Raw genomic sequence first — 19,551 nt, 5'->3', positions numbered from 1 at the left:
ACTCAATGTGCCCCCTCCCTGCCTCCCTCCCTCTGGATGATCTCCTGTCTCGCTCTCTCACCTTCTCCCTTCGTCTTATTCCACTGACCATGCATGTTCCAAAAACAGATCTCATTTTCATCCATGGTACGACCCCCCCCCCCACTCCCTCCCTCCCTCCCTCTCCTCCTCCCCACCCCCAGCCCTTGCACCACCACTCTCCTGCGCTACCTCCTTTCCAAATCCAAGCCTTGTCCTCAGTTCCTGTCCAAGTCCACAATCTCACCTCCCCATTGCTCCACCTCGACACCCGCCACCCCACCCTGACTGTCCCCCCACCCCCACCTCCACCATGTTCTGCCATGCTGGAATTTTGGAGGCGTGTGTCGGCGGGGTGTCCACCAATCCCAGGGCCTTTGGGGGTATAAAACCCTTTCCATGCATGTGCTTATTCGCTCTTTCTGTCAGTCCAGCACTCCTGAATTGGAGGGTGCCACACTTTTAGGTGAGGGTGGTGGACCAAGGGTGAAATCTGCAGAGAACAACAAAGAAGTAAAAGAGCGCGGATAGGCACGGTTAGACGGCCAATCCCTTGTCTATCCAGAGAGGATGGAGAACGCACACGCAAAGACCCCGGCAGAATGCCTGTCTTACTTTCGGGGTGAATGAGAACACCGGTCTCACTCCCGACCAGTTCAAGAAGAACCTGGACAAGTATGGCTTCAATGGTGAGAGTGTGGGCATCAGGGATGGGGTGGGACTTGCACAGTAACATAGAGAGACTTCTCACATCACAGTTAAAGAAAGATGTGAGTGTTTGCTTTTGAAATATTCCACAAAGTACCATGACTTCTGCTAAGATAGCTCCTGGAAGCGTTTTCCTGAGTCGACGCTAGTGGGGTTCCCACAGATACTTGTTGCGTCGGGGCCCGGGGGTTGAGATTTTGCATGTGATGCTTTTTTAGAGAGGAGTTGCAACAGCTGGTAGAAATGCAGAGACATTGAGAAGCAGAGACTTTGAGGGCTTTGAAGAGCTATTTAAAGATTGCCAAAGAAGATGGCTGGAGAGCGAGAGAGACAGGTGATGGCTCAAGAAGCTTCCTGGGTGATATATGGGGCGGGCGTTAACAGGAGAGGTGGATAATTTTAGGCCAGGCAAAAAGGGGAGGTCCTTAGATGGCTTACGGCTAGATTATCCGTAATATGGTTACTAATCAATAACCAGTGGAATGTCAAATTAGACAGCAAAGGCTGTGTTTCTAATGTGGTATTACAGTTCAAAAGCAGGAACATTCTTGTTTTCTCGCTGTTTCTCTTGCCTTTTACTGAGCCGCCATTAAACGTATTGCTTTATTTTGTTTAAAATTAAGGAATTTGCAATATGAACAGCCTCTTTAGGGAGGTTTTCGTTATGCCTATATTGGAAATCAATGGAAGCTGATTCAGTATCAAATAACAATACAGCGCAATGGCCTTTTGAATTCAGCCATTACATTCAAACATTCAGAGAATTTTAAAAAGGTGGAAGTTTGAGAAACCAATGCTCCTGTGATCACATTCATGATCATATACCAAGAAATGTAGCTTTTCTCCCAAAATGATTTATGAACCTGAATCATTTTAACTAACCATCTTTTTTCCCCATGTCTCTCTGTCTCCACATTCTTCCACCTCCTTCGCTTTTGTGTCCAACTCCAGAGCTGCCCGCTGAGGAGGGTAAGTGTTCACCCTGCCACATTTACAAAATGTGTAAATCTGAACAACTGCTTCCACACACCTGGTTCAACCCAGATTAAATAACCATCGTTACTACTCTGACCTGGCCCTCCTCCACAGAGTGGTTGTAATAAAAACATGCAGCCAGCATTTTGATTGTGTGGTGTCCACGTGCTACTGAAATTCCACTTACTACTGGACATCATCAGTCAGTCATTTGTAATGTGTCTTCTGTTTTGACCATCATCATTTTGATCACAATGCTACAGACTTGAAATACACTTTTATACACAAACACTCTCTTGCTCATTTCAGTAATTACGTTAATATTTTGTGATTATTATTTATTGATTCATATTCATTTTTTTCTTCCTCTCTCTATCTCCTTGTCTCTCTCAGGTAAGAGCATCTGGGAGCTGGTCATTGAGCAGTTCGAGGACCTGCTTGTCAGGATCCTGCTGCTGGCTGCCTGCATCTCTTTTGTAAGTGAACAGTAATTTATCAGTACTATTTTTTATAGTTTTATGTCACTCATTTTAAACTGTGGTTATTCGTGTCATGTTCATTTTAAAGTAAAGTGGGAGTAGCAGACATAACAGTACAAACAAAGTCCATGAGCCACCATCATCATGTGGGACAAAATTTCCAGTATCTAAGGACAGTTGTAGTGACACTTTACTATTTTTCATGAAGTTTTGCATACTTAATTAGAATTCTTATTAACAAGAATAAACTCTTCAGATTAAATTAATTTTCATTTCATGGCACAGTAACCTCTGGCTCCTCTTACATTCTTGTGTGCCATCTGGAAACAAGTAATTAAATGCACTTAACTTTAAAAACCCACAACACACAAGTTATCTAGTGAACAAGCATGCTCTACTTGATCATGTCTCTCTGGCCACTTTGTCAAGACAACTTCTTAAACCTCCCCCGCCAAGTCCCTCCACCCTCCTGTGTATTTTTTGAGGACAACAACTTGAGAGGAGGGAGACAGATTGCGAAGGCTTGTCGGAGGTGTATTAATTCCTGTGCCTAGCTTTCACCCCTTCGTGCAGCTGTCACGATGGCCTTAGAAGGCGAATATTGAGGAGCCAGTGAGAGACAGGGGGTCAGGGAAGTATAGGGGGGCCGAGGGGTAAGGGTTTATTTTAAGAAAGCCCCAAGCTGAGGAGAGAAACTGAATCCTTCGGGAAAGGTCAGGCCAGAAGGAAGGAACGAAGGGCCTCCACAGAAAGAGGGTTGAAGTCAGAAGGAGCAATGAGTTATGGGACATTGAGATCAAATTAATAACAATTACGTAATCATATTATGACATGCAAAAATATTATAATAATAACATTTATATAACTTTACCTATAAGATTATTGTATTTTTATATTATATATTATATCCAAATGCTGTGTAGAACCATGCTAAATACATACAGAACTATAAATGCCCGCTAAATACCCACCCCCTTCATGGCTTCATGGCCTCCACGATCTAGAAAGAATGTATCCTCTTATTATTCATCTATTACACATCATACATAAACCTATAAATCTGCAATGAAAATGAAAATGTTTAAACCATGTAATTATTCCATACAGTACAAAGGTGTAGAGATATTTGCATCCCATTTCTCGGGAGCAGTGTGTCACCTTCCACCACACCGACTTACTCTTCACCACTCTGACCTCAGGTGCTGGCCTGGTTCGAGGAAGGCGAGGAGACCATCACCGCCTTCGTGGAACCCTTCGTCATCCTTCTTATCCTCATCGCTAACGCCGTTGTCGGAGTGTGGCAGGTCAGTACCGAGGCCCTAGCACGTTGAGCAATAAGGCAGCAGAAAGTACACAGGTTCCAGTTACAGCCATGTTTTCTACACAGACCTGGTTGCTCAATCGAAATATCATCAGTTTTGCAGCTTTGAAGGTCAAAAATAGTGTGTGTTGCTGCTACAGCATCTTAAATACACAATATTGTTGGCTCAAACTTACATGCACATGTATCAAACATTGTAGTTCATGACAAGTATAAGAATATTTTAGTATTTTACAGACATCATGCACAGTTTGTGTTGCCTGTAGTGTCTGTTTTGACAGCAAGAGATGGATTCACAATATGCAAGTCATGCTCTTTTACATGCGTGCCACTAAGTAATTGGCACTGCTGCCGGGGGCATCAGTCAGCGAGGGAACATAGCTGTTATCACATCCTGCTCAAGTGTCGAAATCAGCTGCTTCATTGCTGTTTTTCTCATCAAAAACAGAACTGAATTTAGCGACCTGCTGTTCAGAGATCTATGCTGTGCATCGCGGATCAAATTTTATCACTTCAAGTATAATCTCTGAACAGTGTACAGTGTAAGCATGTACTCTCTTGTTGTAGAGTCACATGACCCTAATGAACATGAATGCAAGTTTCCACACAGAAATTAATATTTATTGGAAAAGAATGACATGGAAATGTGGTTGTATGGGAGCTTAGGTTGGGTAGTGCATTTGACCTACTCATATGTCATCAGTAGGTTGTGTATCAGTCTGTAATTGCTATGTGTAATGACTCAAAGCCTCTTAGAGGACAGTTCCAGTGTTAGACCAAGGACAAACTGAGTATAGTTTACATCCAAGCAAGGATAAACAGGCATGTTGACATCAGTTTAGTGATAGTCAGTGTGCATTAAGTCTGTTTAAATGCATGCTTTTTCACAATTAAACGTCACACTCGGATTTCGTAAGTGTATTTTTGATGTTTTTTAGCCAGCCATTATTTATTTTAGCCTTTAGCCTTTATTTAATTTTGCTTCTTTGTGTCTTTTTGTCTGTGTGTGCCACAGGAGCGTAACGCTGAAAATGCCATCGAGGCTCTCAAGGAGTACGAGCCTGAGATGGGCAAGGTTTACCGTTCTGACAGAAAGAGTGTGCAGAGGATCAAGGCCAGAGAAATTGTCCCTGGAGACATTGTGGAGGTGTCTGGTAAGAAATGTCAATCTGTCAGTGCACCCTGTAAACACTCACGTCAGGGCAACAACATCCCTGTTAGTCACAGTCTGTTATGTCAAAGCTGTGAGAAGAGACAGCACACATCCAGTGAGTTACTGACATTTCTGTTGAGGGAAAGAAACAAAAACACACATTCAGGAGTGTGTCTGGTAAAGGTTTGATGGCGGGGCCTCGTGTCTTTTTAAGGCAACGAGAGCAAGGCAGGACGGAGTAGCACTGCTGTGAAAACATGCTGACTGAAGGAAAACAAAATCATGAATATAAATACCCTCACCAGCACCTGCCGCACCTCCTCTCCCCTCCCTGCCGCTGCTCACTTCTGTTCATTTGTCAGCGTACACCTGTTGCCTCTCTGACTGGCTGTCCCCACCCCCACTCTCATGTATGGTTCATTCTCATTGGGCCACGCGTGTGTCAGTTGAAGTTTTGCCCCATTATGAAATCCATGGATTAGTATAGAAATTTAACGAGCTGTCTGAGCATGTGGCTCTTATTTTGGGAATCATTAACAGTATTATTATTAGTAGTAGTATTTTTCAGTAGGGTTTTCATTCATGAGTGACAAGAATTATGCCATTTGCAACTATTACAGTCATTTGGATGTAATTGGAAATAATTAAATAAGAGACATTTCCTGACCACACACTTATCTGTAAATGTACACAATCACCATGGGTGTATTTAATTCATTTATAATGTCAATAAGAAATAACAAGGATTAATTTGAATGATCTCCTCTCTGTGATTCCCACAGTTGGTGACAAAGTCCCCGCTGACATCAGGATTGTTTCCATCAAGTCCACCACCCTGCGTGTTGACCAGTCCATCCTCACCGGTAAGCTTTCAAGAAACGTTAAATCTGCCAGTACTACGTTTTCCTGTCCAATCTCAATTGGCAGGTTTGAGTTAATTTCCTGTTAAATTTCTCTCTCAGGTGAGTCTGTCAGTGTGATCAAGCACACTGAGGCTGTTCCCGACCTCAGAGCTGTCAACCAGGACAAGAAGAATATGCTTTTCTCTGTAAGTGTCCCACTATCATCAACGCTGCAGCTGTGTTTCAAGCTTTTTTCTGTTACTCCCACTGTTACCTGTTTTCTTACCATCCTCCTCTTCTCTTCTCCACAGGGCACCAACATCGCTGCCGGCAAGGCCATCGGTGTGGCTGTGGCCACCGGAGTCTCCACTGAGATTGGCAAGATCCGTGACCAGATGGCTGCCACTGAGCAGGAGAAGACCCCTCTGCAGGCCAAGCTGGACGAGTTCGGCGAGCAGCTGTCCAAGGTTATCTCCCTGATCTGTGTTGCTGTCTGGGCCATCAACATTGGCCACTTCAACGACCCCGTCCACGGTGGCTCATGGATCCGTGGTGCTGTCTACTACTTCAAGATCGCTGTCGCTCTGGCTGTGGCTGCCATCCCTGAGGGTGAGGGAGGAGAAGACGACTGTTTTGAACAGTGAAGGAACAACAACATGTGTTTCTCTCTCTACCACTGTTGACCACACTCACAGTTTTCTCCAATGTCTCTCAGGTCTGCCCGCCGTCATCACCACCTGCCTGGCCCTTGGTACCCGCCGTATGGCCAAGAAGAACGCCATTGTCAGAAGCCTGCCCTCTGTGGAGACCCTGGGCTGCACCTCCGTTATCTGCTCTGACAAAACTGGCACCCTCACCACCAACCAGATGTGTGTGACCAAGGTGGGTATTTAATCAAAAAGAAAACAGACAGTTGGCTCCACAAACCTAGTCCCGCTTCGGGCACGATAAAAACTTCTTTGTTTCCTCCTCCGCAGATGTTCATCATCAAGAATGTGGATGGCGACCATGTTGACCTTGATGCCTTTGACATCTCTGGCTCCAAGTACACCCCCGAGGGCGAGGTGTAAGTTGGTTTTCACTGGCACTTAACCATCATTTAATGTTGTCAGTATCAGTCATCATTTAAATGTATATAAACCATCACTCAATTCAGTTTCCCTCTCTTTGTCCATCAGCACCCAGGGAGGTGCCAAGACCAACTGCAGCGCATACGACGGCCTTGTTGAGCTGGCTACCATCTGCGCCCTGTGCAACGACTCCTCTCTGGACTACAATGAGGTAAAGTCACAAAGTTGCATGTGTGTGTGTTTGCTACCCTGAAACCTCATGACCTTCCATGGGCTAACCCTTTCTCTCCGTCGCCCTCCTTTTCTCCAGTCCAAGAAGATCTATGAGAAGGTTGGTGAGGCTACTGAGACCGCCCTGTGCTGCCTGGTTGAGAAGATGAACGTGTTCAACAGCAACGTGAAGAACCTGTCCAGGATTGAGAGAGCCAACGCCTGCTGCACAGTAAGTTTCCTCTCGCTGTTTGTGAAATGAGTATGACTCTCATTTTAACTGTAAATCCATCTTAACCCTCTTTTCTCTTTGTCTTCCAACAGGTCATCAAGCAGCTCATGAAGAAGAACTTCACTCTGGAGTTCTCTCGTGACAGGAAGTCCATGTCCGTGTACTGCACCCCCTCTAAGGGTGATGGTGGCGCCAAGATGTTCGTGAAGGTCAGCTTCCTTCCCTCTCACAGCCTTTGGTCAGATGCCTTCACTTTGACAACTCTGCATTCAACATGACACAAAGTAATCATCCTGTTTTTTTTTCTCTGCAGGGCGCCCCTGAGGGTGTGATTGACAGGTGCGCATATGTGCGTGTTGGCACCACCCGCGTCCCCCTGACCAACGCCATCAAGGAGAAGATCATGGCCGTCATCAGGGACTGGGGTACCGGTCGTGACACCCTGCGTTGTCTGGCCCTGGCCACCCGTGACACCCCACTGAAGCTGGAGGAGATGAACCTCGAGGACTCAACCAAGTTTGCCGATTACGAGGTGAGCTCACAACAATACAGATGGACTGGACATTGAGGCCATGAGGATACAACTGTGACTACATGTAAAAATGTTCTCTCTTCAGACTGATCTGACCTTTGTTGGCTGCGTGGGTATGCTGGATCCCCCCCGTAAGGAGGTCACTGGCTCAATTGAGCTGTGCAGAGCTGCTGGAATCCGTGTCATTATGATCACTGGTCAGTATTACGGGTTGGATAAGTGATCAATACAGAAAAGTCATTTGAGTTTGTATATAGTATTTAAAACAACTATATCCACCCATTCACTTCTTCTCTGTGTTTCAGGTGACAACAAGGGAACCGCTATCGCTATCTGCAGGCGCATTGGCATCTTCTCTGAGGAGGAGGATGTTTCTGGCAAGGCCTACACCGGACGCGAGTTTGACGATCTGCCCACCCACGAACAGGCCGAGGCTGTGCGCAGGGCTTGCTGCTTTGCCCGTGTGGAGCCATCCCACAAGTCCAAGATTGTGGAGTACCTGCAGGGTTATGATGACATTACTGCCATGGTGAGCATAGGATACAAACTGAAGTTACTACTTGTGTGTCAGGCTGTACTGTTTACAGGATTTACAGCCTGTAGTAGTAATAGTAATAACTTGCGCTTCCTCTCCTCCCACCCCCAGACTGGTGATGGTGTGAACGATGCCCCTGCCCTGAAGAAGGCCGAGATCGGCATCGCCATGGGCTCTGGCACTGCCGTTGCCAAGTCTGCCTCTGAGATGGTCCTGGCTGACGACAACTTCTCTTCCATTGTGGCTGCTGTTGAGGAGGGCAGAGCTATCTACAACAACATGAAGCAGTTCATCCGCTACCTCATCTCCTCCAACGTCGGTGAGGTCGTCTGGTGAGTGGCCTTTGTATAGCATGCACTCTGATCCACACCTAAACACCGTCTGAACGGCCATCTTTCTCTCTGTCTCTGGCTAACCTCGTCCGTATTTTCCTCTTTCACTCCTACAGTATCTTCCTGACTGCTGCCCTGGGTCTGCCCGAGGCTCTGATCCCCGTCCAGCTGCTGTGGGTCAACCTGGTTACTGATGGTCTGCCTGCCACCGCTCTGGGCTTCAACCCCCCTGATCTGGACATCATGGGCAAGCCCCCACGTTCCCCCAAGGAGCCCCTGATCTCTGGCTGGCTGTTCTTCAGATACATGGCTATTGGTGGTAAGTAGAACTGCAGACATTGTGTTTCAGTTTAACTGCAGGAGGAACACCCACACCCACACTGTCACCTTCCCCTAACAGGATACGTCGGTGCTGCCACTGTCGGTGGTGCTGCCTATTGGTTCCTGTACGATGATGAGGGTCCCGCTGTCAGCTACTATCAGCTGGTGAGTAATTGTCTCCATTTGATGTTTGTCTTTCACAAACACTGACACACAGACACTTAATAACATCACCTCTCCTCCGTACAGTCCCACTTCATGCAGTGCCACGATGAAAACGAGGACTTCGCCGGCATCGACTGCGAGATCTTTGAGGCCGCTCCTCCCATGACCATGGCCCTGTCTGTGCTGGTCACCATCGAGATGTGCAACGCTCTCAACAGGTAATACTTGCAATGTGTTTACAGCTAGTACGGTCACCTGTGCCTAAATCTTGAAATGACTCCAACCCTTCTTCTTTCTTTTTCAAGCTTGTCTGAGAACCAGTCTCTGCTCCGCATGCCCCCATGGAGCAACTTCTGGCTGCTCTCCGCCATGACCCTCTCCATGTCCCTGCACTTCATGATCATCTATGTTGACCCTCTGCCCGTAAGTTCAGACATCCACGCTCTCTACACTTTGATCTAACAGCTGTGTGTGTGAAAAGCTTCCAGTTTAAGGGTATTATATTGAATTGTCTTGCTGTTGTAGTTGCTTTCCACTGTAGTGTCCCAACAGTACTGACTCACACTCTTTTGCTCCCCCAGATGATCTTCAAGTTGACCCATCTGAACACAGAGCAGTGGATCATGGTCCTGAAGCTTTCCTTCCCCGTCATCGCCATTGATGAGGTGCTGAAGTTCGTCGCTCGCAACTATGTTGAGAGTAAGTGGTTTTCCTGTTTTTGGACATTCATTCTAACATATTAAAAATCTCTTTCAAATACCTTATTTCCTCAGATGATAGATACAGTTTTACTTCTACTTCCTGATTAATTGATTGATGCTATGACAGTTTTATTAATTATTAATATTTTTTTTAAACAAAGTGTAATCCCTCTTTATCTTACTGGAATTTTATTTCACTACATCATCTCTCTATCTGTCTGTAATAACTGTTTTCATCCTCCTGATCTTTCTCATCATTGTCTCTTCTTTCCATTCATCATTAACTCACTTAACCGTTTTTTCATTTCCAGAATAAATTCAGTCAATCCACCACTATTAGCCTGTAACTAAAGCAAGGTATTCCACAGCATGCACTGCTAGTACCTGTCACTGTGTACCTGTAGTTTGTGTGTATGTTTTTGTGTTGTTGCATATGTTACTGCTCTGTTGCAGATCTGTCTTCAGTTACGTCTACATATTATCAGACTTGTGTTGATGTGGAACTCTGGGGTCTCCCTCACAACATGAGGGAAAGTGAACAAACTGACACAGTGGCATGATGACCACTGAATGGGGGAGATTCCTGAGTTCTGCTTATCTATATCTGAACGTCATGTCATGTCACACAGGCTTGTTAGATGCCTCAGTAGATGAGTTAGTGACCTCTGAGTTGCTGCTGTTGGTGTCAGCGTTACAGCGTGTCTGTCGGGTCGTTTCTGTCTGCGTTCTGGTAGAGTTGTGACCAATGTCTGTTCGATAGAGTCTCTGTCCCACAAAAGCCTTTGGTAACACTTTATTTTAACCTTCCCATTTAGCACAGTGTATAATGTAGTTATGAGTGGATAAAAGGCCTTACTAAGTGTGTATGGATGTAGATATATACAGATTTAACTCTTAACCTGTGAAGAACCTGTACATTAATAAACACTTAAAATGCCCTGATATCTGCTTATAACCAATTGTAATGTTTTAGAATCAATGTATATGTTCATATATAAAAGTATATATATTAAGATAAACTGTTACCAACCTTTTCATCCAGTGTTGGGAATGTTTAATGGGTTTGCATGTCCACGTGCAAGACCCTTATTGGGAAAATCAACTGGCTCTTGAAAAGATAGTTATCTCATCGGAGACAAATGCTTCCTGTGATTGTTCAGACCTGTATCAGGCTAGATCTGCGCACAATAACATCTGCTTTGCTCTGATTTAAGGTCCAGGTGGTTACAATTTGTCCCATTTGATGATCTTTGAACCACAAATTCCTGTCATTATGTGATTGAAAGCCTGATTTCCAGCTGCCTGGAGCTTTAATTTAGAATTTTGACCATTAGTCTGACACAGATCCATGCTTTGCACATGTTCCTCTCATGTAAACATGGCTATATTGTTGCATTGTTGCTCAACCAACTTAAAAATGTTGGGTCTGCAGATAAAAGTAAAAAGACTTACTTTAGCTCAGTGTCTTGCCACTTACCTTTTCTGAGCTATAACATAGTTTGCTAGCTACTTTCATTAGATTTGATGTTAAGAAATAAATTATTCTTGAGTGAAAGGTTGTCTTATTGGGATGGGTTCAATGAATGTGTTGTCTGTAAAGATAGTTTAAGTGTCATTCTGTTTCATTGTCATGTGTCCACACACGATTTCCCCCTCTGATTGATCTATTTCTCTCTTCAGCAGGTACAGAAGTTAAATAGAGATGTAGAAGAAGAGGATCTTATGGGTTGGAGAGAAAGAGGTGGAGAAGAGTGAGAGGAAGATCATAACCAAAGAGGGGAGCCATAGTGAGCCAACCAATAGAAGAGAGAGGAGAAAACACAGGAAAACGTACCAAAAAAAAACAATAAAACTTTTAAAAATCTACATAAAAATAGCCTCTATATAAGGAAGGAGATTGAATTAAAATGAAGGGAAGTATCCCTGCCGATAAAGTATTAAAATATTTAAGATTTTATTCTAAGAAATAAAGTATGTATTAAAAGTGATTTTTTGTTAAACTTGGATATTCTCAGCTGTTGTGTTTTTGTGTCCTCTGTCCATTTTCATATGATTGACTTTCCAGCTCATTACTTTTATTCTAGTCTTTGTTGCTCGTGTCTCGTGCAGCCTCCCTGCTTTGGCTGGGCTCTGTACAGTGTGGTGTAGGGTTGCAAAATGACTTCATATGGGCAGAAAAACCACATGCCTCCAGCTGCCAGCGCTCTCCATAGGCTTCATGCAGTCAGTGGACTTTTGGAGGTCTCATGACATTAAAATGGGCATGTCCACTCAGTCACAACACTTTTGGTCTTATATATTGTTTACGTGATAAGCTGCAATAAAGTGATGATTACAAACTCATGTACTTGTAGTGTGGAGCACGTTTTTATTGAGCCTTTACACGTACATTGGCATGACTTCCCTGTGTATCTACACATCACAGGGTTCAGTGATTACAGTGCTTAACATCCACACATCATCATTCTTTGTTTTGGTTTTTAGCTAGTGTCAGATTTCCTCACAGTATTTTTGCCTTTTGAGTGCCGCACAGTGTTAGTTCATTGGTCTTTGGTTTGCAAAGCTGCATCAACAAACAAATCCATTAGATGAGGGTCCTGAATGGTATGTTGACGTCCTTCATTTGCTTTTCGTAATCTTCGTCAAACATCTTTGACTGCTCAGGTGTGAAATGGTTTGTCCAATCACCGACCTCACCTGTAAAATACAGAAGAGAGTGCAGTAGTGTTAATCAATAATTATTTGTTGTTATAGTAAATAACTGTCAAGTATGTTCTTACATTTTCTGCTAAAGCATCTACTGTTGAACATTAGGCCAGATATTTTCTTAATTTACTGATTATTACATTTATAAAATGTCAGAAAACAGTGAAAAATGCTTAATATAATTTCTAAAAGCCCAAAAATGATGGCCTCAAATTGCTTGTTTGGCTAGAAAATAGTCCACAACCTAGGAGAGTCAAAGTAGTATCATGTAAGATAAAGAAAAACCAGTAAATCTTAACATTTGAGAGGCTGAAACCACCATATTTTGGGCATTTTTGCTTAAAATAATCAATTACAGAATGAACTCATTATCAAAGTAGCTGCAGAGTAAGTTGATGCAGATCATAGGCCACTAGGGGGCAGCATTGGACAGTACAATATAAAGTACGGGAGAGGACAAAAGGTCATGATACAATCCAATGTAATAAAAGAGCAGTGGAGTGATTTCTTTATGAAACTTAAACTGTTGAGTTTGTGTTAACAGGGAGGTTGATTCAACAGCATTAAGTTGTAACGTATGTGTTTACAGTAGTGTGACAGTGTGTTCATATTGTTCTTACCCACTGAGATAACACATCCTAATTTTATAACCTGAGGTTTTGGGAGTTGTGGCTGCACATTACTAATTATCTTTAAAATATTATCTTGCAGGACGAGACAGAGAACAGACTGATGCACCTTTTCTCATGAAGGGAGAGATGGACTGATCAAAAACAGGTGCTGGGACGCAGGAGTAGTTGGCCATCGGGTTCTCCTTCATGTTCTTGAAGGACGTGAGCTCTACAATTCGATCGATGACCTCATCAGAGACCGACAAGTCCATGTACCTCATGATGCGCTCGATTTCACGCCGAGGATTCTGGGGGAGTAAATACAATGGTAAGAGTGTGCACTTTTTTCTGTTTTTTGAATTGCATACAAGAGTTCAAACAGGTAAAACATGACATCAGGTCTTTTCAACTGAGAACATGTGAACACAACATTAAAACTGTGTCTGTCTTGTATCCTTCTCCTGTATTACCTCTTTCATGTCCTCATAGAAGAGATAAAGGATGTTCCTCTTCTCTCTCTCCACCCAGTATCCTTTCACATGGTCATACCACGAGCCCCATGACACTGGAGAAACAATAGAATTCATTGAGCAACTTTCAGAGAAATGCTACTCCCACGGCAGTTTAGGTTTAAGCTAAACTCTGATTTGGTAATTATTTTAAGGTTGTTCAGAGTACTTGGGTAGAACTTTCTAGTGTTGATAAATAATTTACTTTTCTTTGCAGATCAGTTATTAGTCATTTACTCTCTGCCAGGTTGTGAAAAGTCCCTTTGACTGGTGTTTATCTTCCTCCAGCATGGCATTGGCTTTGCTTTTTTTAGTAAGTTCTTGAATAATTAGCCAAGGAAAACTCCACCAAAGAACAATTCAACCACTTACTTTCTGAGAAAGGTTGGTAGGGAATTTAAACTGAAAACCAACTTATTAGTATTTACAACTGACAGCTGACTTAATGGTTTACTGTATAACCCTTTATCATTAACTTATCAACATTTATCAATGCAAACATTCTGGCTGATAACAAAAGAAGAGAAACCTCTGACCCGATCCTATACCTCAATGACTTCTCTAACTATTTATTTACGTTTGAATTCTATTTGGAGTTGTGTCTCTGGATTTCAAATCCAACGTTCGCTCTCCTTTTTGGCTCCATTTTTTTGTTATATCAACTCCATGTATTGGAATATTCTATCTAAGATATGAATGACTCCTTGCATGAGGAATGCTTGAAATATAATCACAACTTATCACTACATCTCCATCGGACCATATGGAACCATTATGTGACTGGATGTGATAGCCACCCTCCCATGAGGGCCCTGGTTCAGGTTGGGTCAGATTCATATTGTCAAAGTGGTAGTAGCTCACCAGATTGTCTTTGGCATTGCGTGCCACATAGATAGCCTTTACACACGAACAGGAGGGACATAAAAGGGATTTATGACAATGATACAGAGAACAGGTCATTTGATGAGGCAGTTGTTTAACGGCATTGTATTGTTAACCTCTTACTCAGATTACGTGCATTGTATCATGAACTATCGTGAACTTTTTACCCCATTAACATTCATTTACTGTTCAGTCTGAGGCAGTAAAAACTCACTGCAAGTTTTTAGATATTGAGTCTTACCTTGCACTTGTTTTCCCAGAATCCAGGAGGCACTAACTGAAAAGGAAGATGAGTCTTGATAACTCTTGGGGGATCCATTTTTTTCAGCAGATCAAGTCCTGAGACAGAAATTTGGGGAAAAAGATATAAAGATATGACAGATGAAGCACACTTTTCCCCATACTATCTCTGATTCACAGATAAATATCTCACTGCTGCATCATGGCTTTAAATCAACCTAAAGTTATTTCTATCATCTGCTTGTGTGTGTTGTCATTTCAAACTACTTGAGATTAGCTATTAATTTTTAGTCCATCTCTGTTGTCAGAAAGTTAAAGGTATGAGCAAAACAAATCATATTTTGCTATAATTAAATTTGAATTGAGTCATTTGTAGTTTCACAATCATAGAGTACTGACCTGCCATAACTCTACAGCTATTAGGAGCTTTTTAGCCACTTTTAGCTAGTTGTTTTGGGTCGTGATTGTTTACATTTTCAGAAACATTTGTGTCAAAGGAGGACAAAGACAAGAGTAAGAAAAGAAGAGTCATAGTACTCATCTCTGTCAATCAAGCTACAGCTAGCAGCAGGTTAGCTTTCGCTTAGCTTAGCTTAGCATAAAGACTGAAAACAGGGGAAACGGCTACCCTGGCTCTGTTCTGTAACAAAATCTGTTCAAGAGCACCTCTAAAGCTCACTAATGAACATGTTATTTCTATCTCATTGTGACAGTAAGACTCTCACCACGCCTGTCACAGAAACAGTTACTCCTGTAAAAACCGCAACTTTTTGTTGCACTTTTTGTAAAATGTTTAGTTCTGTGTTGATCATGTTATGTTATGTGGTAAGATTATAGGTGCTGTTGGCATATATTGTGACCTTTCGGACAGAGCCAGGCTAGCTGTTTCTCTGTTTCCAGCCTTCTTTATGCTAAGCTAAGGTAAGCTAAGGCTGTAGCTTGATATTATAAGCAACTGTACACTAGACTGGTGTCTAGCTAACGCAGTCAGACATCTAGTGAGGTAAGCATACTGAGGAGATGGTGGAAACTCCTGCCTCCTTGTCAGACCTTTAAAATTTAAATCACAAGAATAACAAATAAATAATTTAGGGCAGAATAGACTGGTAGTGCTCAACATGCCACCCCTGCAGAAACCAGGAACACTTATTCAGAAATGTAGATTTCCATTTATTCAACAACTATATTGACTGCAGTCTTTACATGTTTTTATCTGTCACTGGGACAGTTTGGGTATTGTGGCGCTGACTGAAATATTTCTGGGTTAATTGCTCATTGACTCTAATTATGGCCGAAGAAACAAGCACTTATGAAACCATTCCTCCAGGAATTGGATTGTGAGTTCTGCTAGATCTGAGCTAGGTCTGACTGATGGCACAGTCAGACCTAGCTGGAGAGTGCATTTGGTTTGAGAGGCAGAAAATAATATCTGTGGAGTTTTAGCAGAAGCTAGTGGACACAAAGTGCTTTCGGGATATTTTGGAAAGAGAGTGCAGAGGGAAAATAGGGGGTGAAGTGGGAGCGGCTCAACCTTCACAAATGACAGAAAATCACACATATTACCTTTATGGACTGTTTTACCCATGTAAAACATGTAAATGTAACCACATAGATACAATCATAAACACACCTGAGGGGATGGGAGGAGGGGAGCAGATCTCTAGGAAAGGACTGCGGACAGGTGTGGGGGCTCGTTTGCAGATCTCAGCATCTCCGTTGTGAAGAAGCAGGTCAATTATCTCCTGGGTCCACGTGGTCCCTTATGTCCCAAAATCACAAAAAATAACACCGAGCTGAACTAACAGGTTGCTTTCCATGTAGTGAACCTTGCCAATTTTGATGAAAAATCGAATTTCACAGCTACACCAAACTCTAGTCTTAGATTCCTTTTCTACAAACTCACTCTTTCTTTTTAAGAAGTCCGGGTATCCCCCACCCATTTTTCAGTAGACAGGTTTTCTTCAAATCATTTAATTTATGTACTTTTCCTTTCATTTTTCTGTTTGTTTTGTCAGCTTTGCTACATGAGGGGTTCATTACATTCTGTGTTGAGTTATACAAGCTTTATTTCAGCGTTAAAAGAAGATTCTCAAACTATATATGTGTTATTGGATTATTGTTTTGTTTTTCATAATGTAGAAGCACAATTTTACTGTTGTACTTGGTCATAGTCATAACAATGCATCATATTTTATAAGATTATCATTTCATTTGAAAGCAAACTCTTAATTTGAAAAGTAACCAAAGCTAAAGTACAACATTTTCCTCAGAAGTATAAAGCAGCAAAACTGTACTTGAGTAAATATACTTGACAACTGTGTGAACACTAACAGAGCTTGTCATGTCCAGCACTGATTACTCACTTGATAGATTAGATTTACTGCATATGAACAAAGCTGCATCTGGCAGCAGCAGTCTGAGTACCTGCTTTGGGGTAGGTGGCGACGAGGAGGTCTGAGGGGTCAGGACGGAAAGCCCAGATGGAGTCCCAGTTGTTGGCGATGTAGTTCATAAGAGGAACTCCTCTGACCGGTATGAGAGGGAAGCGTGTGATGGAAGCGCTGGCCTTTTGAATGGCCTCACTGTAGGACATCTCTGACATGATGAACAGTTTACAAAACAAAGTTTACTTGAGTAAATCACAAAGCAGAAAGCAAAATTCAACCGCAAAATGACACAAGCGAGGCAAGTGTAGTGGCTCTTCCGGGAGCACCTCTCTCAGCAGGCTTTTGGTCCTTTTGTCAGATACACACGGCTGACTTGCTTTTGTACACCATAAATTCCAGCTGTATGCAAACCTCTTCCTGCCCAATTGTCAGGCCCACAAACGCTGCATATAAATCCCGGTCACTCTTTCCTCATCTCTTCCTTGTGTCCTTATCTGCCGGCCAGAAATGTTTTGGTTTTGTCTCCTCTTGATTTCCTCTGGTTTTCAGCTTAAATCCTCACCAACATCTGAATCCAAAGGCTAGAATCTCTCAGGAGGCTCTCTCCAAAAGACAGTCCCTCCTGAACCCCCAGCTAAGTGCCTCAGTCACTCTTAAATGTGCTTCTTTTCGTCCTCTTTCTATCTTCGTAACCTGCCTCTCTGAGTGCTTGTACCGGGTTCTTATCTGTCTGTGATCACTAAAACTCTGCACAGCCAGACCTACACTAAAGTGCCCTTATGTAACATTCCCAGTTACGTATGAATTCCACTTTTGTTCACAATACTACCTTAACCGCTTCCCCTGTAATTTGAGAGGGACAAGAGGAGGGCCTTAGCTCTACATACCACAGAAAAGCAAACTAATCACACAGGAAGAATACAAAAAAGAAGGATTGCACATTTTGTCTGATAGCTCAACAAATTATTATGTTCTTGCTGTGTTATTTTGCTCCTGCCATTCACAATTTCTTGTTCTTTTACCAAAGAAAAAAGCAGTTGTCACAGTGTGGAGCTTGAATTTGAGTCAGTATTTCTTACAAATAAGAACTAATCTCACCACTCTGTGTGGGAGACAGAAAATGAGTAGCTCTCTCCAGCACACCTTTGGACCCAAACTTTAAAAGTCAACAAAATGATAACCTAATTGCAGTAAAGGATTTACTTTGCAAAGGTGTACCATTTGCATGTCAGTTTTGCAAAGAAGGAATATTTTACGTGTAGACCTGCAGGTGGATAGCCTGTTTTAAATATATATATACTGTAAAATATATATGTGTGTGTGTGTGTGTGTGTTCATATGTGTTCAGAGTGCTGTGCACTCAGTCCAGCCAGACGCAGATGTTTAGAGTTACATTCCAGGATTTCCACACTCCACATCCTGCCAAAGGTAGAAACAATATTTTCACTGAAAATAAGCTCAGCTCGGCTGTCGCCTGAAACATGCAACAAAGGACAGAAAGAGCAGAAATTTAAAGAAAACTGGAGGATCATGCTTTCATTTGAATGCAAAGCAGAATGTTACATTTCCAGACAGCTGTAGTTTACTAATGTTTTCTCGGGGAGGCTGTGGCTCAGATGTGTGTATATGTTAGAAAGCCTCATATAAAGAACAAGAGCTGTATGAATGTGGGTGTGTGTGTGTGTGAATGTGAGCGAATGTCACCTGTAGTGTAAAATGCTTTGAGTGGTCAGTATGACTAGAAAAATACTATATAAGTGCAATCCATTTACCATTTACCATTTGTTTTTCTGACACAGAAGGGGGAGATATTCCCTGCAGGGGAGTGTGTAAAACAAAATGATAATTTCTGGTCTAATTTCCTTTGGATCAGATTTAGAACAGAGGCTCCATGTGGAGGGAGGTTTTCAGTCTAAACAGGAATGATTCAGTCAGAAAGACGGAGGAAGACGTGCTGACATGCAATTATGTTTTTAACAGAGAGATAACATAAAGAAACAGAAAGTTTTTCTTCAATGAATTGATGCTTTTGCATTTGACACAGTGTGTTAGAGGTTTCAGTACAAAAGTCAGGTTTTAAAAATCCCCCAACACATCCATGCTCACTGTGGTGCTGCCACCTTGACAGATATGCCTGTTTGATAGTCAGCAAGAGGACTGGATTTATTGTATTTTCACAACATTGACATGAGCCCCAGTGTTCAATATGAACAAATAAGGAATTATGAAATAATCACATGAATAAATTGTATAAATGAAACAGTCATTTATGGAATTTGAGAAATTACTAAAACTGATAATTAAATATTTCTTTCATCACTATTACTTTCACAATAACAGAGTTTTACAGGACTTCATTTTTATTTCACATTAGATTTTTTTTTATTTCGAAATGCCCATATCAAAAGTCTGTTTTTCCCCTATTACGTCACATTTCATTATGTCACTATTATGAAAAGTAACATTAGGAAATTTTGAAAAATGGGCCCTTTAAAATAAAAAGAAATTCTATAATGAAATTACAATAATATCCAACACAACTCTGTTATCATGGAAATAAATGATGAAATAGTTGAATTTTATTCATATGAATATTTTAAATCGCTAATTTAATAGTGAACA

At 42.2% G+C, this 19,551-nt stretch overlaps 3 protein-coding genes across 3 annotated transcripts in view; 2 read left to right on the top strand and 1 right to left on the bottom strand.

Moving 5' to 3' along the window:
• The first annotated feature begins 428 nt into the window (after positions 1 to 428).
• atp2a1l (ATPase sarcoplasmic/endoplasmic reticulum Ca2+ transporting 1, like) lies at positions 429 to 11,937 on the top strand. The gene is given in 25 exon segments (XM_051066243.1): positions 429 to 633; positions 635 to 707; positions 1,678 to 1,695; positions 2,095 to 2,177; positions 3,380 to 3,484; positions 4,517 to 4,655; positions 5,437 to 5,517; positions 5,617 to 5,702; positions 5,808 to 6,105; positions 6,212 to 6,378; positions 6,474 to 6,562; positions 6,675 to 6,777; positions 6,877 to 7,008; positions 7,101 to 7,217; positions 7,322 to 7,540; positions 7,626 to 7,737; positions 7,846 to 8,069; positions 8,187 to 8,407; positions 8,524 to 8,726; positions 8,808 to 8,893; positions 8,978 to 9,111; positions 9,199 to 9,316; positions 9,475 to 9,592; positions 9,906 to 9,951; positions 11,275 to 11,937. Coding segments are annotated over 24 exon segments (2,976 nt in total). The 5' UTR covers positions 429 to 588; the 3' UTR covers positions 9,911 to 9,951; positions 11,275 to 11,937.
• A 2-nt stretch (positions 11,938 to 11,939) lies between these two features.
• sult1st6 (sulfotransferase family 1, cytosolic sulfotransferase 6) lies at positions 11,940 to 17,778 on the bottom strand. The gene is made up of 8 exons (XM_051066247.1): positions 16,967 to 17,778; positions 16,173 to 16,301; positions 14,544 to 14,641; positions 14,191 to 14,317; positions 13,921 to 13,923; positions 13,382 to 13,476; positions 13,039 to 13,219; positions 11,940 to 12,291 (listed from the first exon to the last, which is right to left on the bottom strand). The coding sequence occupies exons 1-8, from the start codon at positions 17,142 to 17,144 to the stop codon at positions 12,179 to 12,181; spliced, it is 924 nt and encodes a 307-aa protein (XP_050922204.1). The 5' UTR covers positions 17,145 to 17,778; the 3' UTR covers positions 11,940 to 12,178.
• LOC108890410 (tectonic-3) overlaps positions 13,092 to 19,551 on the top strand; it is a 25,143-nt gene continuing 18,683 nt past the window's right edge. Inside the window, exon 1 of the mRNA XM_051066244.1 lies at positions 13,092 to 13,239. Within this exon, the coding sequence (XP_050922201.1) occupies positions 13,237 to 13,239 (3 nt within the window). The 5' untranslated portion in view covers positions 13,092 to 13,236. The remainder of the gene's footprint in view (positions 13,240 to 19,551) is intronic.

Source organism: Lates calcarifer, linkage group LG23 (genome assembly GCF_001640805.2).
Source record: "Lates calcarifer isolate ASB-BC8 linkage group LG23, TLL_Latcal_v3, whole genome shotgun sequence".
NCBI lineage: Eukaryota > Metazoa > Chordata > Actinopteri > Centropomidae > Lates > Lates calcarifer.
This window is presented reverse-complemented; position numbering and strand designations above follow the sequence as displayed.